General features: G+C 46.3%; 1 protein-coding gene across 3 annotated transcripts in view; it reads right to left on the reverse strand.

Annotated features, from left to right (window-relative positions):
* The window catches only part of sytl1 (synaptotagmin-like 1), a 62,328-nt gene that overhangs the window by 10,075 nt on the left and 27,253 nt on the right, over nucleotides 1–25,000 (reverse strand). For all 3 annotated transcript variants that reach the window (XM_084312914.1, XM_084312913.1, XM_084312915.1), the window contains 3 exons: nucleotides 18,214–18,375; nucleotides 17,276–17,354; nucleotides 3,010–3,109 (listed from right to left, as the gene is read on the reverse strand). In XM_084312914.1, coding sequence (XP_084169040.1) covers nucleotides 3,010–3,109; nucleotides 17,276–17,354; nucleotides 18,214–18,375 — 341 coding nt within the window. The remainder of the gene's footprint in view (nucleotides 1–3,009; nucleotides 3,110–17,275; nucleotides 17,355–18,213; nucleotides 18,376–25,000) is intronic.

Consider the following 25,000-nt stretch of genomic DNA (forward strand, 5'->3'; position numbering starts at 1 on the left):
GTGTAGGTGTGGTTATACAGTGTAGGTGTGGTTACACGGTGTAGGTGTGGTTATACAGTGTAGGTGTGGTTATACAGTGTAGGTGTGGTTATACAGTGTAGGTGTGGTTACACAGTGTAGGTGTGGTTATACAGTGTAGGTGTGGTTATACAGTGTAGGTGTGGTTACACAGTGTAGGTGTGGTTACACAGTGTAGGTGTGGTTATACAGTGTAGGTGTGGTTATACAGTGTAGGTGTGGTTATACAGTGTAGGTGTGGTTACACGGTGTAGGTGTGGTTATACAGTGTAGGTGTGGTTATACAGTGTAGGTGTGGTTATACAGTGTAGGTGTGGTTATACAGTGTAGGTGTGGTTACACGGTGTAGGTGTGGTTACACGGTGTAGGTGTGGTTATACAGTGTAGGTGTGGTTATACAGTGTAGGTGTGGTTATACAGTGTAGGTGTGGTTATACAGTGTAGGTGTGGTTACACGGTGTAGGTGTGGTTATACAGTGTGGGTGTGGCTACACTGCATGGGTGTGGCTACACAGCGTGGGTGTGGCTACTGCGTGGGTGTGGCTACACTGCGTGGGTGTGGCTACACTGCATGGGTGTGGCTACACAGCGTGGGTGTGGCTACACAGCGTGGGTGTGGCTACACCAGGGTTCTCACACAGGCTCATTTAGGTCGCTTTCACATATAGTTTTGGTGGACTCGGTGCGGTTCTGGGGGTGAAGTTGCAACATTGTTGCATTCTTCATTTGGTTCGCCTGCTTTCACACAGATATCTGTCAGGCGGACCGAGACCTTCTGAACAATGTCACGCGGTCGAAAAGGGCGCTTGTCTATTGGACAGTGGAAATGTGTGTGTGGCTGCGATCCCGTGTGTGCGCGCGCGCGCGCGTGTGTGTGACTGTGTGGACTGCGAGTCCTCCAGATCAGCGAAGCCGAGTTTTGACATGGCATTGATCCATTGTTCTATTGAAGCACATTACCACCATCCTCTCGCTAAACAACTTGTAGACCACAGTGTTTTTATGAGTGCCCACAAGTAGCTGTTTTATTAATAATATAATAAGCCGCGCGCCTCGGTAATAATAATAAGCCGCGTTTTTTCTTCCTTCTTCCCAAGATGCACAGATATATAGATAGATAGATAGATAGATAGATAGATAGATAGATAGATAGATAGATAGATAGATAGATGGATGGATGGATGGATGGATGGATGGATGGATGGATGGATAGATAGATAGATAGATAGATAGATAGATAGATAGATAGATAGATAGATAGATAGATAGATAGATAGATAGATAGATAGATAGATAGATAGATAGATAGATAGATAGATAGATAGATAGATAGATAGATAGATAGATAGATAGATAGATAGATAGATAGATAGATAGATAGATAGATAGATAGATAGATAGATAGATAGATAGATAGATAGATAGATAGATAGATAGATAGATAGATAGATAGATAGATAGATAGATAGATAGATAGAGAGATTATATGCAGTGTGCTTGTTTTGCAGTGAGTGCTGCGAGCAGTGGTAATAATAATCACTTCCTATATTTGGTTCGCATTTGGTTCGATGAAGCCGAACCGAGACCTACGTTTTCAGGCGGACCAGAGTTCGACTGTTTGGTCCGCGAACCGAGTTCGACGCGCATTCACACAGACCCGAAAAACCGGACTATCGAATTCTGGTCCGAAAGTCCGGACCAAACAGCCCCTGTGTGAAAGCGACCTAAGACTGTATATCACCAAGGCATTAGAGCCAGAGTTGGTCCCCAGGATCCAGACTGTTGCCCTCTAATGGGTTCAATAGGGAGCTGTAGTCTGACATCACTTTGGACCGCCCGCGAGGTCCACCCGTGTAGGGATTTATTTTCGGTAAAGTAACGTGGTGGGGGTGGAGCTAGACTGTCTGGTGGTGGTGTCAGAGAGGAGGAGCCAGTAACGTGGTGGGGGTGGAGCTAGACTCTCTGACGGTGGTGTCAGAGAGGAGGAGCCAGTAACGTGGGCGGGGTGGAGCTAGACTCTCTGGTGTCAGAGAGGAGGAGCCAGTAACGTGGTGGGGGTGGAGCTAGACTCTCTGACGGTGGTGTCAGAGAGGAGGAGCCAGTAACGTGGGCGGGGTGGAGCTAGACTCTCTGGTGTCAGAGAGGAGGAGCCAGTAACGTGGTGGGGGTGGAGCTAGACTCTCTGACGGTGGTGTCAGAGAGGAGGAGCCAGTAACGTGGTCGGGGTGGAGCTAGACTCTCTGGTGTCAGAGAGGAGGAGCCAGTAACGTGGTGGGGGTGGAGCTAGACTGTCTGGTGGTGGTGTCAGAGAGGAGGAGCCAGTAACGTGGTGGGGGTGGAGCTAGACTCTCTGGTGTCAGAGAGGAGGAGCCAGTAACGTGGTGGGGGTGGAGCTAGACTGTCTGGTGGTGGTGTCAGAGAGGAGGAGCCAGTAACGTGGTGGGGGTGGAGCTAGACTCTCTGGCGGTGGTGTCAGAGAGGAGGAGCCAGTAACGTGGTGGAGGTGGAGCTAGACCCCTCTGGCGGTGGTGTCAGTACAACTCCATAATAATCTTCCTGGACTTTTACTTTTACATTTTTACACTTACACTTTTACACTTCTTGTACATTTTACTGTATATTAATGTATATTGTTTGCTGTATATTTTAGAATGTATATACATAATATATCTTAGAATGTATATCCCTGACTAGTATTTTTATTCTTATTTGTGATTTTTGACTACCTAAATGTTTACTGTGAGCGATCTGTAGTGCTGAATTTCCCTCGGGATCAATAAAGTACTTCTATTCTATTCTATTCTATTCTATTCTATTCTATTCTATTCTATTCTATTCTAAAGATTCATTCTGGCACAGTGTAATCTGACTCCGACTTCACTCCTAATCTCTGACGTCAACGACAGAGAAAACAGAACAGAACAAGATGTCATGCCGACCGCCAAACCCTCCACTTTCTCTCTCTCTCTCTCTCTCTCTCTGGTGACTCACCTTTTGACAAAAGAGTCCACAGCGCCCCCTTTGTTGGAGAGCAGACCCTGCGCCTCCCGTAGCCAGATATGAAGTTCCCCAGTCAGAGGCAGACCACCACCTACACACACACACACACACACACACACACACACACACACACACACACACACACACACACACACACACACACACACACACACACACACACACACACACAGACACACACACGCACACGCACACGCACACATTTAGAATCTTTATATTATCAGCGCACTTGGACATTGTGGGTTATTCTGTTACATTCGTGCCCAAATTGACAATGGCAACCAAAGTTACACAAACACATGGATAATGAACCTGACAATCAACACACAGCTCATGGGTACAGATAGTAGCGTCTTCTCCAAATTGGGCGGCTGCCAATAATAGCTGACACTGAGCAATATCTTGCTAACTGTTTGGCTCTTCCCTTCGGAAGACACACACACACACACACACACACACACACACACACACACACACACACACACACACACACACACACACACACACACACACACACACACACACACACACACACACACACACACACACACACACACACACACACACACACACACACACACACACACACACACACACACACACACACACACACACACACACACACACACACACACACACACACACACACACACACACACACACACACACACACACACACACACACACACACACACACACACACACACACACACACACACACACACACACACACACACACACACACACACACACACACACACACACACACACACACACACACACACACACACACACACACACACACACACACACACACACACACACACACACACGATAGGTCTGTGTAAGCTCAATGGGTAGAAAGATTGGCGTTCTGAGCATGGCACGTACACTGCCAGGGTTTAAGGTTCAATTCCCACTGAGGCTACCTGTTACAAAGGATCAGATTAAACCGAATATATATATTTATTGATTGATATATATTGCATAGTATTTGTATATCGTTTGATATCCCTTGTATATTCCTTGTACATATACACGGAATATCCCTTTAGCCTAGTACAGACCATAATATTTCATTCTCCTATTGGACAGCGGTCCACAGGCGCCAGGGCCATGCCTCCAGAGTCAGGTTCAAGGCCACCGTCAAGACATGTCTGTACATGCCCGGCCTTGCCCAGGGATACGAGACAGAAATGAGGTTGGCACTAGATTGTTCGCCGTGCATATAAATATGGCGCAGGTGAATACAGAAGTAGAGTTACCCAATAAGTTGAAGCCTCACCCACGATACTCCGTGCGGTGAAGTATGGCCTGTTTGGCCCCAAATAAGAGCATTGAGACCGCGTGCGAATTAATAACTGAATTGTCAGAGTTTGGCTTTCACCAGCCAATGACGGAGCCCACCTAGATGTCCTACACGACAGTAACAGAAGAAAGCCTGCACCCTCAAGCAGCACAAAGGCAAGTGTTATGTACATTGACCCCGCCAGCAGCGGGGGCGCCCGGGTGCTCTTAAAGGTGGTCCGCGTAACACTGAGTTACCAAGATAAGGTCATGGACACTTACGCCGTCCTTGACGACGGGTCAGAGAAGACCCTTCTCCTCGCGTCCGCTGCGGCCCAGCTGGGGCTGCGGGGGAGCGAAAACCAGATGACGATTCGGACAATAAGAAGAGATCTAAAGACGATAAAGGGCGAGAATGTCTCCTTCACTATCGCAGCAAGCGGGCAGCCAGAGAGACGGTATAGGATTACTAATGCTTTCACCAGCCAAGAAATAGGCCTGTCGCAGTACACCTACCCCATCGCCAAGCTGATGGATAAATATGTGCACCTGCGTCAACTACCTATACCGCTCATAGACGGTGCCACCCCGACCCTGCTGATAGGCTCCGACCATGCAGACCTCATCGTCCCGATAGACCGGGTCCACACAGGGCCCAGAGGCTGTCCTGCAGCAGTCGAGACCCGCCTAGGATGGACATTACAAGGCCCCCTCGCTAAGTCTCTTAACCGAACAGCAGCCACTAACTGCCTCCACTCCAGAGTGACAGAAGAAGACACCACCCTCCTACAGCATGTCGAGAGGCTATGGACACTAGAGACAATGCCCTTTAAGGACGAAAAGAAAGACATTCGTTCCAAGGAAGACATTTACGCTATAGCCCTCCTCGAGCAGGGGACAAAGAGAGTCAAAGTCAACGGAGTGATGAGATACGCAACTCCACTCCTGAGGCGAGAGGGTATGCCTACCTTCCACGCCCCAAAAGAAGCGACGGAGCGGTATCTATTGAACACAGAGCGGCGCCTAGCCAGAGACCCCACTCAAGAGACGGTGTACCGCGCTGAGATTAACAAGCTAATCACAGCGGGACACATAAAGAAAATTGACATTAAAGAGGCCGATCAGACGACCGAATCATGGTACGTGCCGCACCACAAAGTCCACCACAACGGCAAGGATCGTATTGTGTTCAACTGCAGCTACCAGATCGGATCACAAAATCTGAATAAAGAGCTCTTGCCCGGCCCAACACTCGGCCCCTCTCTACTAGGCGTGTTACTACGTTTCCGCCAAGACAAGGTGGCCATCAGCGGCGACATCAAAGGGATGTTCCTGCAGGTGAGACTAGTGGAGGAGGACAAGCCCCTGCTGCGGTTCCTATGGAGAGAGAGGATCGGGGATGAGCGACCAGCCATCTATCAATGGGAAGTCCTCCCTTTCGGAACCACATGCAGCCCATGCTGTGCTACGTTTGCACTGCAAAAGCACGTCGCAGAGGACCCAGCAGCTGATGAAGAGGTCCGACAAAGTGTAGGAAATAGTTTCTACGTGGACAACTGTCTGCAAAGCGTCTCGACGCCAGAAGAAGCCGAGGCCCTTCTACTCAAGCTCCGCGCCTCCCTGATCAAAGGCGGCTTTGATCTCAGGCAGTGGGCCAGCAGCGACCCGCAAGTATTGCGCAGCCTCTCCCCCGAGGACAAGGCAGCAAGCAGCGAGACCTGGATGGCGACCATCCCAGGAGAAGCCCAAGAAATGACATTAGGACTAGTCTGGCGCTTCAAAACAGACTCGCTCCATTATAAACACACACCCCTGACCAAGGAGCAGGGAAGGTCGACTGCACTACCGACCACCAGACGGAGTGTATACAGAACACTCGTCCAGACAATATGACCCGTTGGGATGTATTCTACCTTACACCACCAGGGCAAAGATGATTGTAAGAGCGTTATGGGACAAGGACCAGGGCTGGGACGACCCCATACCCGAACACCTTGCATCCACATGGAGAGAGTGGGAGACGGAACTCAGCTCACTCACAGGTGTCAACATACGCCGCAGCTACTTCCCACCCACAGTGAGGTCGGAGACGTGCCAGATGGACCTGCACGTCTTCAGCGACGCCTCCGAAGTAGCCTACGGTTCGGTGGCCTACTTGCGTGCCCAAGAGGAGGGAGGAGAAATACATACTGCTTTCATCCTGGCTCGCTCAAGAATAGCCCCACGAAAGCAACAATCTATCCCGCGTCTAGAGCTCTGCGCAGCCCTAGCAGGAGCGCAACTCGCCACGTTAATCCAACGTGAACTCACCATTCCGGTGCAAAGAACAATCTTGTGGTCAGACTCCACGACAGTACTCACATGGATCCGGTCTGATTCGTGCAGATACAAGGTCTTCGTGGGAGTCAGAGTCACAGAGATTCAAGATTTAACAGAAGTAGCAAGCTGGAGGTATGTGGACACAAAACACAACCCAGCTGACGTCATCACCCGGGGAATGTCCCTGGATGACCTCACCCGTCACAACCTATACAGTGACGGGCCAGAGTTCCTCAAGCTCCCGGAAGAAGAGTGGCCTACACCCACCCCACGGGAAGCGAGTAAAGAGGAGGCCGAAAACAAGAAATCTATGTTCTGTGGATTGAACACACTCGTCTCCACAGACCCCGACATAGACGATTGCCTCACCCTAGAGAGTGCGCAGCTAAAGACATTCCTGTGGCACCACCCAGAGGTTCAGCTCACTACTGACATTACAGCAGCTGACTACGAAGAAGCAGAACTTCTTCTACTACAACGAGCCCAGAGAGACTCGTTCCCCGATGAGCTAGACTGTCTACAGGGAGCAAAGCCCGTCCCATCAGACAGCAGACTGCTCCACCTAGCCCCCGAGAGCGACGCCCATGGTCTCATCAGAGTGGGTGGTCGTCTGCGGAGAGCTCCAGACTTACCGGATGACGTCAAGTACCCGATAGTCTTAAAGGGGAACTATCTTATAAATGACCTTTTCCAGTGTTTAGGGTTATTTTCTAGCTATGTGGACTTATAGTAATAGGATCTATGTCTCTAATTCTCGATTTGGCGCATTCTTCCAATTCTCCCCTCACAATAATGTCCCTCCCTCAAGTGAGTCATCTGAAAACCGAGAGAGAGAGAACTGTAACACTGCGTGTCCTCCCGGCTCCCTCTCCCGGGAGGACACGCAGAGTGTTTACACTTTTTTTTCTCTCTCTCTCTCTCTCTCTCTCTCTCTCTCTCTCTCTCTCTCTCTCTCTCTCTCTCTCTCTCTCTCTCTCTCATAGCAGCAAACTAACACAACGTATAGACATAGGGTGTCTGTCTGTCTGTCTGTCTGTCTGTCTGTCTACACCCCCTCTCTCACTTTCTCTCTCTCTCTCTCTCTCTCTCTCTCCTCTCTCTCTCTCTCTCTCTCTCTCTCTCTCTCTCTCTCTCTCTCATAGCAGCAGCAAACTAACACAACGTATAGACATAGGGTGTCTGTCTGTCTGTCTGTCTACACCCCCTCTCTCACTTTCTCTCTCTCTCTCTCTCTCTCTCTCTCTCTCTCTCTCTCTCTCTCTCTCTCTCTCTCATAGCAGCAGCAAACTAACACAACGTATAGACATAGGGTGTCTGTCTGTCTGTCTGTCTGTCTGTCTGTCTGTCTGTCTACACCCCCTCTCTCTCTCTCTCTCTCTCGACTGACTGTCACTCAAAGTGCTTATGGGCGGAGCCAGGCCATAACAGCCTGATTTCTTGTGGCTGAAAAATGATGGGTTTGAGTACTTGATTAGAAATATAAACCAATGCATTTTTTCTTTTTTAAACGTACAGATGTCTTCAATAGACTGACAGGAATTGTTTAAAGTTGCCCAAATAGTGCTAGGAATAGTAAAATAGTTCCCCTTTAAACAGCCGACACAAGGTCACAGAGCTGATCATAAAGAAATACGACAAGGATGTGCATCACGCCGGGGCAGAGAGAGTCTTCGCGGAGATCAGACGTCGTTATTGGATACTGCAAGGGAGAGAAGCAGTTCGGCGCTTCCAGCGAACCTGTCTAGACTGTCGTAAGTGGCGAGCGCAGCCCAGTATACCCCGGATGGCTGACCTACCTCCCTGTCGCCTCCGACTTGGCGACAAGCCTTTTCACTCCACCGGTATGGACTGTTTCGGCCCGCTGTATATAAAGAAAGGAAGAGGAACCGAGAAGCGGTGGGGTATTGTATTCAAATGCATGACCACCCGAGCGATGCATATAGAACTCCTTCCAACCATGAGCACAGACTCATTCCTTATGGCCTTCCGAAGATTCACATCGCGGAAAGGCAAACCGTCTATATTATTGTCTGATCACGGGACAAACTTCAAAGGCGGAGAAAGAGAGCTGAGAGAGAGCTTCCAAGCTATGGGCCCAGAACTTAAGACCCACCTCGCTCCATCCCAGATTGACTTCCAATTTAATCCCCCGAACGCACCTCACTTCGGTGGAACTTGGGAACGAGAAGTACGTTCAATAAAGACAGCCCTGTACGCCGTGCTTGGGGCCCAGACCGTGGCGGAAGAAGTCCTAATGACAGTCCTCACGGAGATCGAGGGAGTATTGAACTCAAAGCCCCTCGGTTACGTCTCAAGTGATGTAGCAGATGTCGACCCAGTCACCCCCAACACACTCTTGATGGGGCGGCTGGACCCTGCGCTACCACAGACAATGTACAGGCCTGAAGAAGCGAACGGCCGAAGAATGTGGAGGTACAGTCAAGTATTGGCTGACAAGTTTTGGAACAGCTTCCTACTCCACTATCTACCGTCTCTACAGACCCGCCAGAAATGGGTGAAAGAGAGAGACAATTTGACAGAAGGAACAGTCGTCATGATTATCGACCAGTCACTACCCCGAGCTATGTGGCCGGCTGGCCGCGTAAGCAAAGTGATCACCGGTGCCGACGGAAAGGTCCGAGCAGCCGAAGTGCTCGTCCAAGGACGGATCTACACCCGACCCGTGGCGAGGCTAATAGAACTGCCAAGGCTCCCCAATACTATCGATGACGACCATGACCCCATGACTTTGTGAACTGCCCGACCCCTCACAACAGACATTGAGTAGTGGACAGTGCGGTTAATCTGTCTCTGCTTAGCTAATTAGGTGGGACTAATTAGGAGGCGGCTGTTACAAAGGATCAGATTAAACCGAATATATATATTTATTGATTGATATATATTGCATAGTATTTGTATATCGTTTGATATCCCTTGTATATTCCTTGTACATATACACGGAATATCCCTTTAGCCTAGTACAGACCATAATATTTCATTCTCCTATTGGACAGCGGTCCACAGGCGCCAGGGCCATGCCTCCAGAGTCAGGTTCAAGGCCACCGTCAAGACATGTCTGTACATGCCCGGCCTTGCCCAGGGATACGAGACAGAAATGAGGTTGGCACTAGATTGTTCGCCGTGCATATAAATATGGCGCAGGTGAATACAGAAGTAGAGTTACCCAATAAGTTGAAGCCTCACCCACGATACTCCGTGCGGTGAAGTATGGCCTGTTTGGCCCCAAATAAGAGCATTGAGACCGCGTGCGAATTAATAACTGAATTGTCTATACCGTCGAGTGCGACATATTTCTATTAAGTCAGTAATAGTCTATTTGTGTATAGTGTATCGTGCGGCTAAAGTTCTACAGTGACCAGCATCACCAACGCTTCCTCGTATCAGCTAGAGTGCTTATCCAGGCTGGGCTGCTTTCATGGCGCTTTCACCCGAGGAGACCTAGACGAGAACCGTGTGGACATGTACACTGGATTAATCTACCCGACGACTACATAGCCCTTTGCGGCTGGATTATATTTGTTTTGGTCCTGTGATTTATGGAGCGGAGAATCGCCGACGCCTACACGTGTGGGATTTACCCTGTGAGGAGCCACGTCGAGTCTGCGCCTCAGAGAGCCTGAGGCCGGCTAGCTTTCTTCACTGTGGAGCTACAGTCTACGGAGAACAGCTGTATTCGTCTGTGGATCAAGAGACTATTGCACCGTCTCCTGTACTTGGAGTCTCCTTAGTCATCGTTGACCAGACTCTCTACTACCGACAGATCCTCTACCCCTGCTGGCTTACAACCGGGGGGACCCTTCAGTATCTCCCGCTATATATTACTAGTGTACCATAGATATAATTCCCTAAGATTCAGGTTGTATAATTACCTCCTGCGTAACCAGAGAATGGACATTCATTATTGATTTGCCTACGCACATTCCTTTGCCTTATAAGCGCATCCAAAGTAAAATAGAGAAGTATATTATGTACCTTTTGCTGCAATAAATACTTAATTACCACTTTGTGTGGAACCGATTCATTGTGGGAAGTGTTCATCATATTTATATATCATGTACTGTATGGCCAGTAATTAAAGTACATAAAGCGGTAGTGGTTTAATGATACCATACTTATCAATACAGTCAGGGAATTGTACCCCTCAGTTACACTACCCATACTGAAAAAAATTTATGCAGTCATTCCATAGTCAAATGTTGTGTGTAGGTTTAAAGACCCACTCCACTCTAAAACATGTTTCTTCATGTTAAACTCCTCTTGGAGGCATGACTTGACAGAACTTGACAGAACTTGACGGTCACCAAAGCACCTTTTTTTCCACATTCTTCCCCCGGAGAAGGAGAGCATCTCTGTCCTTGTTGCATGTGTGATGTCACTAATACAGTGGTTCTCAAACTACGGGTCGCGACCCAAAGTGGGGTCATGGGTAGGTGCCAGTGGGGTAGCACATTGGCAAGTACATTTTCTTTAAAATAATACAAAAAATATATATATAATGTTTTCATTTTTTTATGTTCTGGCAACATATTTGGGCTAAATATGCAGCGTTTTATAAATGCGTATTGATAACATAGTGCTGTAATAAAACTTTCAAATAAATATGCACGATCAAGTTCAACAACGTGTGCTTTTATTGTGATATTCCTTAATTCCACGTTGAAATTACGCGATACATTATGTGTGGGGTCGCCAAAAGAAATCCTAAATAAAATGGGGTCGTGGTATGAAAAAGTTTGAGAACCCCTGCTCTAATAGGTTGAACTATTAACTATTACAACTATTGTAACGTGACACCTTTAGCTTCAGCTACACAGAGAGCCGAGTCTGTATCGACATGTCCTGAAAGAATATAAGCTGCCGACTTCGAATTCCTGGTGAATATCAACAGGCGCTTGTTGTCAATGTGCATATTTATATTAGTCTAGATGGAAACATAGGTCCACCTGCATAGCGAAGTGTCTATTTTAAGATTTTGCCAGGTAACAGGTTGGAATAATGTCCCATGGGGTTTATGTTTTACCCTTTATTACACCTATCCTGAACCAAAATCTGAAAAAATAAGAAAACAGCATAACTTTTGAGATTAACAAACATATAGAGACAAATTAAAACATTTCCCCAAACAAGTTTGACCAAAGGAATTCAGTACAATTGTTATTTTTAAGATTCAAACATATCTTGATTAAATTTCAGGACAGAAAAAGCAAAAAAAATGCTGAAAACATTCTCATCACATCTCTATTTTCCCTTTTTACTCAAATGTAGTGCATTGGACGAGATCGATTTAGGTTAATATTTGAAATAATATTGTAATAAAGATTGTCTCCATGCTGTTATGCGCTAAATATTCAGGTACAGTACAGTCATGAGGGTGGAGGTGGAGAGATGCTGCATCATGAGGGTGGAGGTGGAGAGATGCTGCATCATGAGGGTGGAGGTGGAGAGATGCTGCAGCATGAGGGTGGAGGTGGAGAGATGCTGCATCATGAGGGTGGAGGTGGAGAGATGCTGCATCATGAGGGTGGAGAGATGCTGCATCATGAGGGTGGAGGTGGAGAGATGCTGCATCATGAGGGTGGAGGTGGAGAGATGCTGCATCATGAGGGTGGAGGTGGAGAGATGCTGCATCATGAGGGTGGAGGTGTAGAGATGCTGCATCATGAGGGTGGAGGTGGAGAGATGCTGCATCATGAGGGTGGAGAGATGCTGCATCATGAGGGTGGAGGTGTAGAGATGCTGCATCATGAGGGTGGAGGGATGCTGCATCATGAGGGTGGAGGTGGAGAGATGCTGCATCATGAGGGTGGAGGTGGAGAGATGCTGCATCATGAGGGTGGAGGTGGAGAGATGCTGCATCATGAGGGTGGAGGTGGAGAGATGCTGCATCATGAGGGTGGAGGTGGAGAGATGCTGCATCATGAGGGTGGAGGTGGAGAGATGCTGCATCATGAGGGTGGAGGTGGAGAGATGCTGCATCATGAGGGTGGAGGTGGAGAGATGCTGCATCATGAGGGTGGAGGTGTAGAGATGCTGCATCATGAGGGTGGAGGTGGAGAGATGCTGCATCATGAGGGTGGAGGTGGAGAGATGCTGCATCATGAGGGTGGAGGTGGAGAGATGCTGCATCATGAGGGTGGAGGTGTAGAGATGCTGCATCATGAGGGTGGAGGTGTAGAGATGCTGCATCATGAGGGTGGAGGTGGAGAGATGCTGCATCATGAGGGTGGAGGTGGAGAGATGCTGCATCATGAGGGTGGAGGTGGAGAGATGCTGCATCATGAGGGTGGAGGTGGAGAGATGCTGCATCATGAGGGTGTAGAGATGCTGCATCATGAGGGTGGAGGTGTAGAGATGCTGCATCATGAGGGTGGAGGTGGAGAGATGCTGCATCATGAGGGTGGAGAGATGCTGCATCATGAGGGTGGAGGTGCAGAGATGCTGCTAAGACATTTTCAGTAGTTTATGGAACAATTACACAAATTCTTCAAAGAAAATGTTTAACTCAATGGACGCCACAGCGATATGCGTTATGTGTTGTTAAAAGGCAGACGCTCTCAAATACGTGGCGTGTTTGCAGGGCCAGGGCCGCCTCAGGGGGTGTGCGAGCAGTGCGGTCGCACAGGGCCTCGCGGGAAGGGGGGCCTCGCAAAAAAAAATAAAAAAAAAATACATTTTTTTTTTTTATTTATTTTTTTTATTATTTTTTTTTATTATTTTTTTATTTTTTTGCGGGGCCCCCCTTCCCGCGAGGCCCTTTTTCATCACAGACCTAAAATCTAGTTTTGCTTATATGCTTATATATTTCACATTAGACACGTTTGTAGAATGTGTCTGACTTCCTGCCTCTGCGGCTCTGCAGACTGCAGTTTTCCGGTTTCTGCGGATTTGCTGCTCTACAGATTTTAGGATAGTGTTTCCGGCCCGTCCGCCGTAATACCAAATAGAAGAAGAAGACACGACACGAGGTAGATAATTCAGCGCTATTCAGAGGAGCGAGGCGAGTGGATGTCTTTTCAAAAGCTGCATGGATCAGAAGAAATTACACCGTGGGCCAAGAAAGTCTCCTTCCAACTTTACCATTGGCGCCGGATTGATACTGCGTTATGGTGAGTCAACCTATGATTATATTCCCGCCGTGGACCTATGCTCTCTTTCTCTCTCTCTGGAGCCAAACTGGTCGACTAGCTAATATAGTACTACTAGTAGCTAACGGTGTGTGCCTGGTGTCAGCGCCTGTATTGCTTTTCTCATGTTGTAGTTTCAGTGGTAGTGCGTTAGCTCATGGTTAGCGATAGCCGGGTTGAGCTAACTGGCTAACTGATAGCATCAAAGTAACGTGCGCAGCCAGCAGCTAACGTCGTAGCTAGCTGCCGGCTAGCTGCCGGCTGCGCACGTTACTTTGATGCCATCAGTTAGCCTAGGCTAGAGTTAGCTGTTAGCTTGTGCTACGAGTCGACCATTGACATTAGCCGTGAGAATAGCAGGGGGTTCTGGCTTATTTTGTCCCGCCAGCGAGAGGCCTTTCGTCAACGTGGAGACCTGTGTTGCGGCCTTTCGCCCTGCGTTCCTTTTGTGCAGGTAAGATTAATGAAAATGTCATGACATTACCCCACTCTTCCTTCCTTCCCCTCCCGAATGTTTTGTTAATAACGATGTTTTTTTCCAGGCAAAACATATGCTACTTCACAACATTTGGAGATACGACATGTGCTGTGTGTGAATGTCTTGGTCGCTTGTGTAGCTTGGGTAGCGTTGGGCCGTTGGCCAAAGCTGTGTGTGGCCTGGTGTCACAGTACCTGGCTAGCCTATTTAGCTGATGTCGGCCATTGGCTCCTTGCTGCTTTGGTTTCTCTGGTATAGACCCTCTTCTTGTTGGATTTAAGTGTTGATCTTTGTTCTTTTGGATCTCTCATACATGCTCTAGTCTCTCTCTAACACACACACACATGACAAACACACATGTTCTCTCTCTCTCTCTCTCTCTTTCTAACACACACAGTCTGCCTATGGCGGCCTTTCTCGATGGCTAGGCTGTGCTCAAGGATCTTCAGTCACAGTGCTCAGGTATTCTGCCACTGTGTACTCTCTGTTTAGGGCCAAATAGCATTTCAATTTCTTTCCAATGTGTCTCTCTCTCTCTCTCTCTCTCTCTCTTGGATTTAAGTGTTGATCTTTGTCCTTTTGAATCTATCATACATGCTCTAGTCTCTCTCTAACACACACACACATGACAAACACACATGTTCTCTCTCTCTCTCTCTCTTCTAACACACACAGTCTGCCTATGGCGGCCTTTCTCGATGGCTAGGCTGTGCTCAAGGATCTTCAGTCACAGTGCTCAGGTATTCTGCCACTGTGTACTCTCTGTTTAGGGCCAAATAGCATTTCAATTTCTTTCCAATGTGTCTCTCTCTCTCTCTCTCTCTGTACACTGTATATTGACTGTAGACGGGAGCTCTCTCTCTCTCTCTCTTTTGCTATATGTTGACTGTATCATGCCCCGCTCGGGCAGCGCTATTATTTAAGGATATGTTGACTGTATAAAAAAAAAATATATATATATATATATATTTTTTTTTAACCTTTTGGGGGGGGGGGGGGGGGGGGGGGGGGGCTCGCGTTAAATCTCGCACAGGGCCTCGCATTTCTCCCAGGCGGCCCTGTGCAGGGCTATAGCTATATTCTATAGTATAGCTATGGATTCAATACTATGGCCCATTTGACTATCTATCGTTCAATATGTGTTAAAGAAATAATTTTTTCATCCATACATTCCCGTTTTATACCGTGGTGAATATGACTATAGTTTTAGAGTAATCCTGTCTAATCCCAGAAAACGACGCTATGCAGCAATACATGCAATTCACTAAAAACGTCCAACGGCATACGCTGTGGAGTAACGTTACAGACACATGTTGTGATCGAGGTGAAGTCATGGTTGGATCACAGCACGATTGATATCATATAGCCCTTACCTTCACTAGGATGTACCCCAAAAAGAATATTCCAATTATCTGATCGCGAGTCCCAGTATTGGTGCCGATCGTGTCACCAACATAATCCGCCACACATCATGCACCGGGAGCAATTCACGCTTCTCAATCCGACCGTTATAACTGCCCCCCCTTGCCCGACCAATAGAAGTTCGGCGAGAACGGTCGGCGAGTTAACCCGACTATCATCGGGTCCGGCGCTGATTGAGTTAATGGTTTAAAATACACCTGGAGGGGATCTTTAACTCAATCAGCGCCAGACCCGAGGATAGTCAGGTTATCTCGCCGACCGTTCAGTGCCAGACCCGAGTATAGTCGGGTTTTCATCATTATTTCTTTTATTCGATATTTCTATTCATTACAGGCACACAGACTCGGGGTTAACATGGGGAATCATCCTGAAATCGCCTAAATGCAATACCGGCCGCATCCTCCCAGGTGGCAGTATCGAGCACCCTTTTAAACCTTATATCTTGGCCTGTGTAACGTTCAAATGTCTCCGGGCGCAGTTTTCTTTGTCAGGCGAGTGGAGCGGTTATCCCGATTGCATTGAGAAGCATCAAATGCCCCCGATACATCTGTTGTGGTGGATTATGTTGGCGACACGATGGACACCAATACTGGGACTCGCGATCAGACAATTGGAATATTCTTTTTGGGGTACCTCCTAGTGAAGGTAAGGACTAAATTATATCAATCCTGTTTTGATCTATGATTTCACATCGATTGCAACATGTGTGTGTAATGTTACTCCACAGCGTATGCCGTTGGTGACGATCAAAGCATCAAAAAACGACCCCCCCCCTTTCATGCATTCATGATGAAACATAATACCTATTATATACATTTGATTTGGAAATAGTAGCGTGTCCAGGCGAGAAACGCCAATGCTTTTAGTGAAATTCACGTATTGCTGCATATGGTCGTTTTCTGGGATTAGACAGGATCACTCTAAAACTATACTTATATTCACCACGGTATAACGTATGGATGGAAAAATGTATTCTTTTTCACATGTTGAACGATAGATAGTTAATGTCAAATGGGCCATAGTATTGTATCCATAGCTATAATATAGAATATGGATATAGCCCTGCAAACACAGCCACTTATTCCTATCTCTTAGAGCGTTGGCGTGGTAGGAACAAAAGATGCTCAAGTCCGTGGCGTCCAAAGATTTAAGGGGTTCAAATATATCTGGAGGGGATCTTTAACACTTTCTGTGCCAAAAACGAGATATTACGTTTTTGCTCGACAAGCGTTGAGTGCCAAAAACAAAATATTACGTTTTTGGATCGTTTGATCTTTTGACTTTGATCCCCGCTCTACACACTTGCCTGGAGCGATCTGCATCATTTTGGCACATCCCCACACACTAGAACTGCAATGCCAATCGACTATCACGAGGTGGCAGTATCATATACCCGTATACACGAGTGTCTGTGTGTGGTTGTGTGCGGGTGGGTGTGCGCGCGCGTGTGTGTGCGTGTGTGGGTGTGCGTGTGGGCGTGTGTGTGTGTGTGTGTGTGTGTGTGTGTGTGCGTGTGGGCGTGTGTGTGTGTGTGTGTGTGTGTGTGTGTGTGTGTGTGTGTGTGTGTGTGTGTGTGCTGCATGCTCACCCTCTGAGCCCGCTGGGGTGAACTTAATGGAAAGCAGGACGTCCCCGCGACTAGTAATGCTGTCTGGATGCAACTGGACCTGGAAGGGGGGCGGGGGGCTCATACAGAACCAAGCATTTCACTGTAATGTACATGCACTTTATATGTGACAAATAAAAGCAAACTTGAACTTTTGAAGCACACAGTTCCTTTACTTAAGTAAAAGTATTAATACTCAGATAAATGAGTACTCTGGTAAAAGTAAAAGTTCTTAAAGTAAAAGTAGAAACGTATTTGCTATTGAATGAACTTGAACTTAAGTATCTAAAGTAAAAGTACACATTCTACCTGATGTTTTGTGTATCCATTGACCTCTATAGGTTGTGTTAAAGTGGTATGTGGTCCAGTTATGCTGCTCTGATTAAAGGTTATGTTAAAGTGGTGTGTGGTCCAGTTATGCTCCTCTGATTAAAGGTTATGTTAAAGTGGTATGTGGTCCAGTTATGCTGCTCTGATTAAAGGTTATGTTAAAGTGGTATGTGGTCCAGTTATGCTGCTCTGATTAAAGGTTATGTTAAAGTGGTATGTGGTCCAGTTATGCTGCTCTGATTAAAGGTTATGTTAAAGTGGTATGTGATCCAGTTACGCTGCTCTGATTAAAGGTTATGTTAAAGTGGTATGTGGTCCAGTTACGCTGCTCTGATTAAAGGTTATGTTAAAGTGGTATGTGGTCCAGTTATGCTGCTCTGATTAAAGGTTATGTTAAAGTGGTATGTGGTCCAGTGATGCTGCTCTGATTAAAGGTTGTGTTAAAGTGGTATGTGGTCCAGTTATGCTGCTCTGATTAAAGGTCATGTTAAAGTGGTATGTGGTCCAGTTATGCTGCTCTGATTAAAGGTCATGTTAAAGTGGTGTGTGGTCAGGTTAAATAAAATAAAAGCTAACTTTAAGCTTCTTACCCGCGGCTGCAGCTCGTACCACAGCGGCTGCGTGGCGGTCCAATCCCAGAGGCTCAGCGTCAGCTCCACCTCCCCCAGGAACAGGTTCCTCGCCAGGGGCTCCGCGTGCCACACGGACACGTTCAGCGTCCGTCCCCGGAGCTCCGCCACGCGCAGCTTATACTGGGACACGAACACACACCATGGTGCAGTCAGACTCTAATACAAACATCTTATAATGGGACACGAACACACACCATGGTGCAGTCAGACTCTAATACAAACATCTTATAATGGGACACGAACACACACCATGGTGCAGTCAGACTCTAATACAAACATCTTATAATGGGACACGAACACACACCATGGTGCAGTCAGACTCTAATACAAACATCTTATAATGGGACACGAACACACACCATGGTGCAGTCAGACTCTAATACAAACATCTTATACTGGGACACGAACACACACCATGGTGCAGTCAGACTCTAATACAAACATCTTATACTGGGACACGAACACACAGGGTGCTGTCAGACTCTAATACAGTGGTTCTCAAGCTACGGGTTGCGACCCAAATTGGGGTTGCGGGTAGGTGAAAAAAGAAAAGAAAATAATATATATATATATATATATATATATATATATATATATATATATATATATATATATATATATATATATATATATATATATATTTTTTTTTATACACAGTTTTTCTTTATTTTCCCTTTTCAACATGAAACAAGACAACACAATACAATAACAATACTAATAAACAAGACATCACAGGACAATAACAATAATAATAATAATAATAATAATAATAATAATAATAATAATAATAATAATAATAATAATAATAATAATAATAATAATAATAATAATAATAATAATAACGACAATGACAAGACCATCAGTTAAATCAGAATAATGAAAAGTAAAATAGTCATGTATAAATTAAATATATAAATTAATAAGAGTATATATATATATATATATATATATATACATACACACATACATATATATACATATATATATGCATACACCCACATGTATGTACCATAAGGCGAGATTACCTGAGCACCCGTCATCTCCAGTATCGACAACCAAGGTCCCCACCCCGTGATGATCCCAAATCCGGCGCCCCAGCGAGCCAGAGCATTATGCCTCTTTAACACTCCGACTCACCAAGACCTCGAATCAGGGGCCCCCACCAGTCCGAGACCGCGTCTTGTTTGCTTTTCTCATATTTTTATATTCAGAGTTAATGATATTGTTTACACTGTTAATTTTTTTTTTCATACTTATTTTTAAATAAACAATAATAAATAATAACAACAATGACAACAACAACATCATTGTTATACAACAGACAGGCCTCTTACGCGTCTGTTGTACAACTTCTTCCACTAGGGAAACCCACCTCCAAAAAATACACAACCGGGGATAGACATCCCAAGACCCCCGGCCCCCACCCCTCCCCCAATCAAACAGCAAAACCACCAATCGACACGGCCAGCGACAGCATGCGGATATATTCACATACCGCCACTAGCCGCATCAATCAACAGCCCCCCTGCTCAATCAAGAAAACAGCGGAGACCAAAGGTCCCGGAACATCCACCCCCGGCCGCGCTCCTCCAAGGTCAATCTCTCCAATGGAAGAAGCTGGGATATCTGATCTTGAAACATCTCAAAAGTGGGCGAAGAGTCATTTTTCCAAAACAGGAGAATACATTTCTTGACAAAGTATGTTATAACAATCAGCAGTCTATATTTTTTTGGATCCATCTGGATCTCTGGTCATTCATTTAGTAAGTAGGCACATGGAGACAAGTCAAATTCCGTTTCTAATACAGATTTTGTAAATGAATGAATACAATTCCAGAATCGTTTTAGTTTATCACAGTGCCAAAACATGTGTAGAAATGTTCCTTCGTTAGTTTTACATCTAGGACAGTTTATTGAATTATCTCTAGACATTTTATGCATTTTTATTGGAGTTAGATACAATTTATGGATACATTTAAAATTAGCTTCTTTGATTTTGTTACTTGTAAATGGAAAGTGTATTCTATCACAAATATTTAGCCATGTATTTTCTTCAAATTTCATGGTTAGGTCTGTCTCCCAGATCCTCAACAAAGGCAAAAAAGATGAGTGACATTCTTTGGAGAAGATGTCATAAAATTCACAAATTTTACCTTTAATTGTGGTCGATGACATTAGTATTTCTTCTATTTCATGTAATTCTAGTCTTAGTTTATTTTCACTTCTCAGTATGTGTATAATGTTTCTCATTTGTAAATATTTAAAGAAATCAGTATTTGGGATGGCATATTCTGTTCTTAAATCCATAAATGATTTTAACTGCATATTTGTATGAAACAGGTCTTTGAATTGACTTATCCCCAACTGAGCCCATTTGAGTATATTAATTGATCTTAGATGTTTATCTAGATCAGGATTGTGATAGATAGGAGTGATTAGATATATATTTCTAATAAATATGTGTAGCATCCTGAATATTCTGCTAAGTATTCAGAAGTGCTGACTAACTTGTTACTTCCCCTGTGTGTATAAAGTGTGATAAACAGTGTTCCTTTTTGATATCTCGCCCGGACTAATGATGCGAGGTGCTCTTCTTTCTCCGGCTTCGATATGGACCATTAACATGACATTGAAGCATCTTTCTCCCTGCCTTGAGTTGTCCTATAGTGGGACCAGTTGCGGTCGCCAGCAGGGGGCAGTGGTGGCAGGTGGAGCGGAGGAGAGAGGAGCAGCGAGTGAGAGATAATTACCTGGAGGGCGGAACAGAAGGAAGTCCTCTTTGACAGTGAACTCGGACGTGAGCGGTCGTGAACGGGCGTGTGCTCTGGACGAGCCCCGTTTGAAGAGCCCCGTTGAAGAGCCCCGTTGAAGAGCAACGGGTGATAAAGAGTACTTGCTATAACACGGGTTATCCTAGAAGTACAAGCGATAGTGAAGTGTGTGAGTAAGCGATACGGAAAGAAGAACCAACGCCCATAGATAACGTGTTATCCCAGAAGTGTGAGCGGTGTATTAGCATGCTGCTAACGGCTATAGTGACTCAAGTATATCACCAGGCGAGCGTCGCTGAAGACCGGTGGTGCATACAGCCACGTTGCGTTAGTAGTACAGACGATAGCAGGAGGGTTCACTAAGACCCACAGTTTAGCTGTGTTTAAGGTAGCCAACAGTTTAGAGCGCGCCAGCCCAGTCAGCAGCCCCGCAGTGGACGTCTCATCAATGCAGCAGAGGACACCTCTTCCTCCAGCAGAGGTCGCCACAACACAGCACGCTCCTCCAGTTCCACCACTGCCCATGCTGCCTACCCCAGCCCGCTGGCTGTGCTCGCGGGATCGCCCGACGCCATCTTGTCACCCGGACGAGGGGTGGTGAGAGTGGATCCGCCATCTTAGTTAAGTACAGCGGTACTTCGTGTGCCCAAAACAGTATCCATTCGAGCGAACGCTAACGACCAGTGTCTAGGGGTACCCCAACCATTATAAGCCGGCTTTAGTGTAGGTTTTTATTTGGTAAAGTGGGCCCACATGTAACTTATTTCTTTTGTATTGTGATAACTGTGTGACGTTCTTGAATTCCCATTGAACTCCTTAACATGTGCCTGGGTCTTCCCCTAATCCAAGCGGGGTTTTGTAATAATGTATTGAGCACTAGGTGCCTATGTTGGGAATAGCGTTCCCCTATAATGCAAGTGAGAGCACCCGGTGCCTAATGTGAATATATGCCATATGAACCACATAAAGTATAAATTGTAACTTGCTAATTGACCAGGCTTACATAAAGGAGACGTAGATGGGAGCACGGTGTGAGTGTCTATTTCTGAGCCCATATTCTAACTTTGTTGACCGGGTAAATATATATGACTGTCGTATATTTATTTAACCCTTCCACCCCATTCACAGCATATTATTAAGGGTCTCTACAGGTGGTCAAGGAACGGTACTGCTTTGAGGGAAACCCAATATCTTTATTGAACTAACAGTCACCGGGTGTGGGAGGGCTAACGGAGGTACTGGGGGAAGTGAGAGTGTGTGGGGAGCTACTGCTGACCGCCCTGGAAGGCGAGGAAGACCAGAGTACCACCCCCCAGGTTAGTAAATCCTGGGCCCCATCCGCTCCTGCTGCCCGCCCTCCAGAACGACGTTCCGGGCCCAAAGACGGGGGTTCAGATAGATTGAAATCTACTGTATCCCGCTACCAGGTGGCTGTGTATAACTACTCCCATAAGCAGGGATAATCCACCCTTCTACATATGCATGATCAAGTTCAACAACGTGTGCTTTTATTTTGATATTCCTTAATTCCACGTTGAAATTACGTGATACATTAACTCATTCAGCGCCAATCACGTAAAAAGTCGGGTTAACTCGCCATCGCTTGAGCGCCAATCACGAGAAAAGTCAGGTTTTAATCGTTATTTCTTTTATTCGCTATATCCATTAATTTTTCATCCATCCAGCCTGATGTTATCATTGGGAATGGGTCTGAGCTTGCAAAAGGCCAATACCACCGCCGCCTAACGCCTTGCGGCCGGTATTGCACATCATTGAAATCCCTCTGTGTTGGGCTGTGCATTGGTCTAAGAAGTCCGGTCCAGGCAAGGGGAGTGGTTATTACACATTGACTGGGGATACTGTGCACTGTGGATCCATGTGTTTTGGCTGAGAAACGTTGGAAAGGCGATCGCAATCAATATTTGGAATGGCGATCAGGAATTGGATTAATCTTTTTGCAGTACATCAGATGTGAGGTAAGGACTCTATGTTACCAATCTTGGGTTAATCCGATGTTTCTTTCATAACGATCATAGCATGTGTGTGTGTGTGTGCGTGCTGTTGGCGCTGACCAAAGCACGGAGGACCGACTTTTCAGCCCCCGCTTCTGTTGGTGCATGAGGACACATGTAATACAGATAATCGAGCGTTTATTTCAGAACGATTCATAAATCAAGCGGCAAATGGCACGATTTCTAAGGAAATACATTGAAGCGCGGTTTGCTCGAGTTTCTTGAGATTAGACAGAATCGCTCTGGAACTATACTCATATTCACCACGGTATAAAACGAAATGTATGTATGAAAAAATTATCTGTTTTTTGCATGTTGACTGGAAGAAACTCACTGACAATCGACGCGTTTATTAGATCCATATTTATAATATTTAATATAGTTTTAGCACTCGCAAACGGCATTCTCCCCATTGCATTACAGCGCTGGCCTTCTTACCACAAGGTAAACAGCGATGTCCAATGAGTTAAGTGTGGGGTCCCCAAAAAAAATCTTGAATAAAATGGGGTTGTGGTATGAAAAAGTTCGAGAACCCCTGCTCTAATACCAACATCTTATACTGGGACCCGAACACATACCATGGTGCTGTCAGACTCTAATACAAACATCTGGATGCACTGCATGTGTGTGTGTTTGTTTGTGTGTGCATGCTTTTTCTCTCAAGAGAGAGACAGATGTAGAGAGAGGGGGGGGTGACCTGTTATCTGGCAGACAGACAGACAGACAGACAGACAGACAGACAGACAGACAGACAGACAGACAGACAGACAGACAGACAGACAGACAGACAGACAGACAGACAGACAGACAGACAGACAGACAGACAGACAGACAGACAGACAGACAGACAGACAGACAGACAGACAGACAGACAGACAGACAGACAGACAGACAGACAGACAGACAGACAGACAGACAGACAGACAGACAGACAGACAGACAGACAGACAGACAGACAGACAGACAGACAGACAGACAGACAGACAGACAGACAGACAGACAGACAGACAGACAGACAGACAGACAGACAGACAGACAGACAGACAGACAGACAGACAGACAGACAGACAGACAGACAGACAGACAGACAGACAGACAGACAGACAGACAGACAGACAGACAGACAGACAGACAGACAGACAGACAGACAGACAGACAGACAGACAGACAGACAGACAGACAGACAGACAGACAGACAGACAGACAGACAGACAGACAGACAGACAGACAGACAGACAGACAGACAGACAGACAGACAGACAGACAGACAGACAGACAGACAGACAGACAGACAGACAGACAGACAGACAGACAGACAGACAGACAGACAGACAGACAGACAGACAGACAGACAGACAGACAGACAGACAGACAGACAGACAGACAGACAGACAGACAGACAGACAGACAGACAGACAGACAGACAGACAGACAGACAGACAGACAGACAGACAGACAGACAGACAGACAGACAGACAGACAGACAGACAGACAGACAGACAGACAGACAGACAGACAGACAGACAGACAGACAGACAGACAGACAGACAGACAGACAGACAGACAGACAGACAGACAGACAGACAGACAGACAGACAGACAGACAGACAGACAGACAGACAGACAGACAGACAGACAGACAGACAGACAGACAGACAGACAGACAGACAGACAGACAGACAGACAGACAGACAGACAGACAGACAGACAGACAGACAGACAGACAGACAGACAGACAGACAGACAGACAGACAGACAGACAGACAGACAGACAGACAGACAGACAGACAGACAGACAGACAGACAGACAGACAGACAGACAGACAGACAGACAGACAGACAGACAGACAGACAGACAGACAGACAGACAGACAGACAGACAGACAGACAGACAGACAGACAGACAGACAGACAGACAGACAGACAGACAGACAGACAGACAGACAGACAGACAGACAGACA

Source organism: Notolepis coatsorum (assembly GCF_963971535.1).
Source record: "Notolepis coatsorum genome assembly, chromosome: 4".
In the NCBI taxonomy this organism is placed as follows: Eukaryota; Metazoa; Chordata; class Actinopteri; order Aulopiformes; family Paralepididae; genus Notolepis; species Notolepis coatsorum.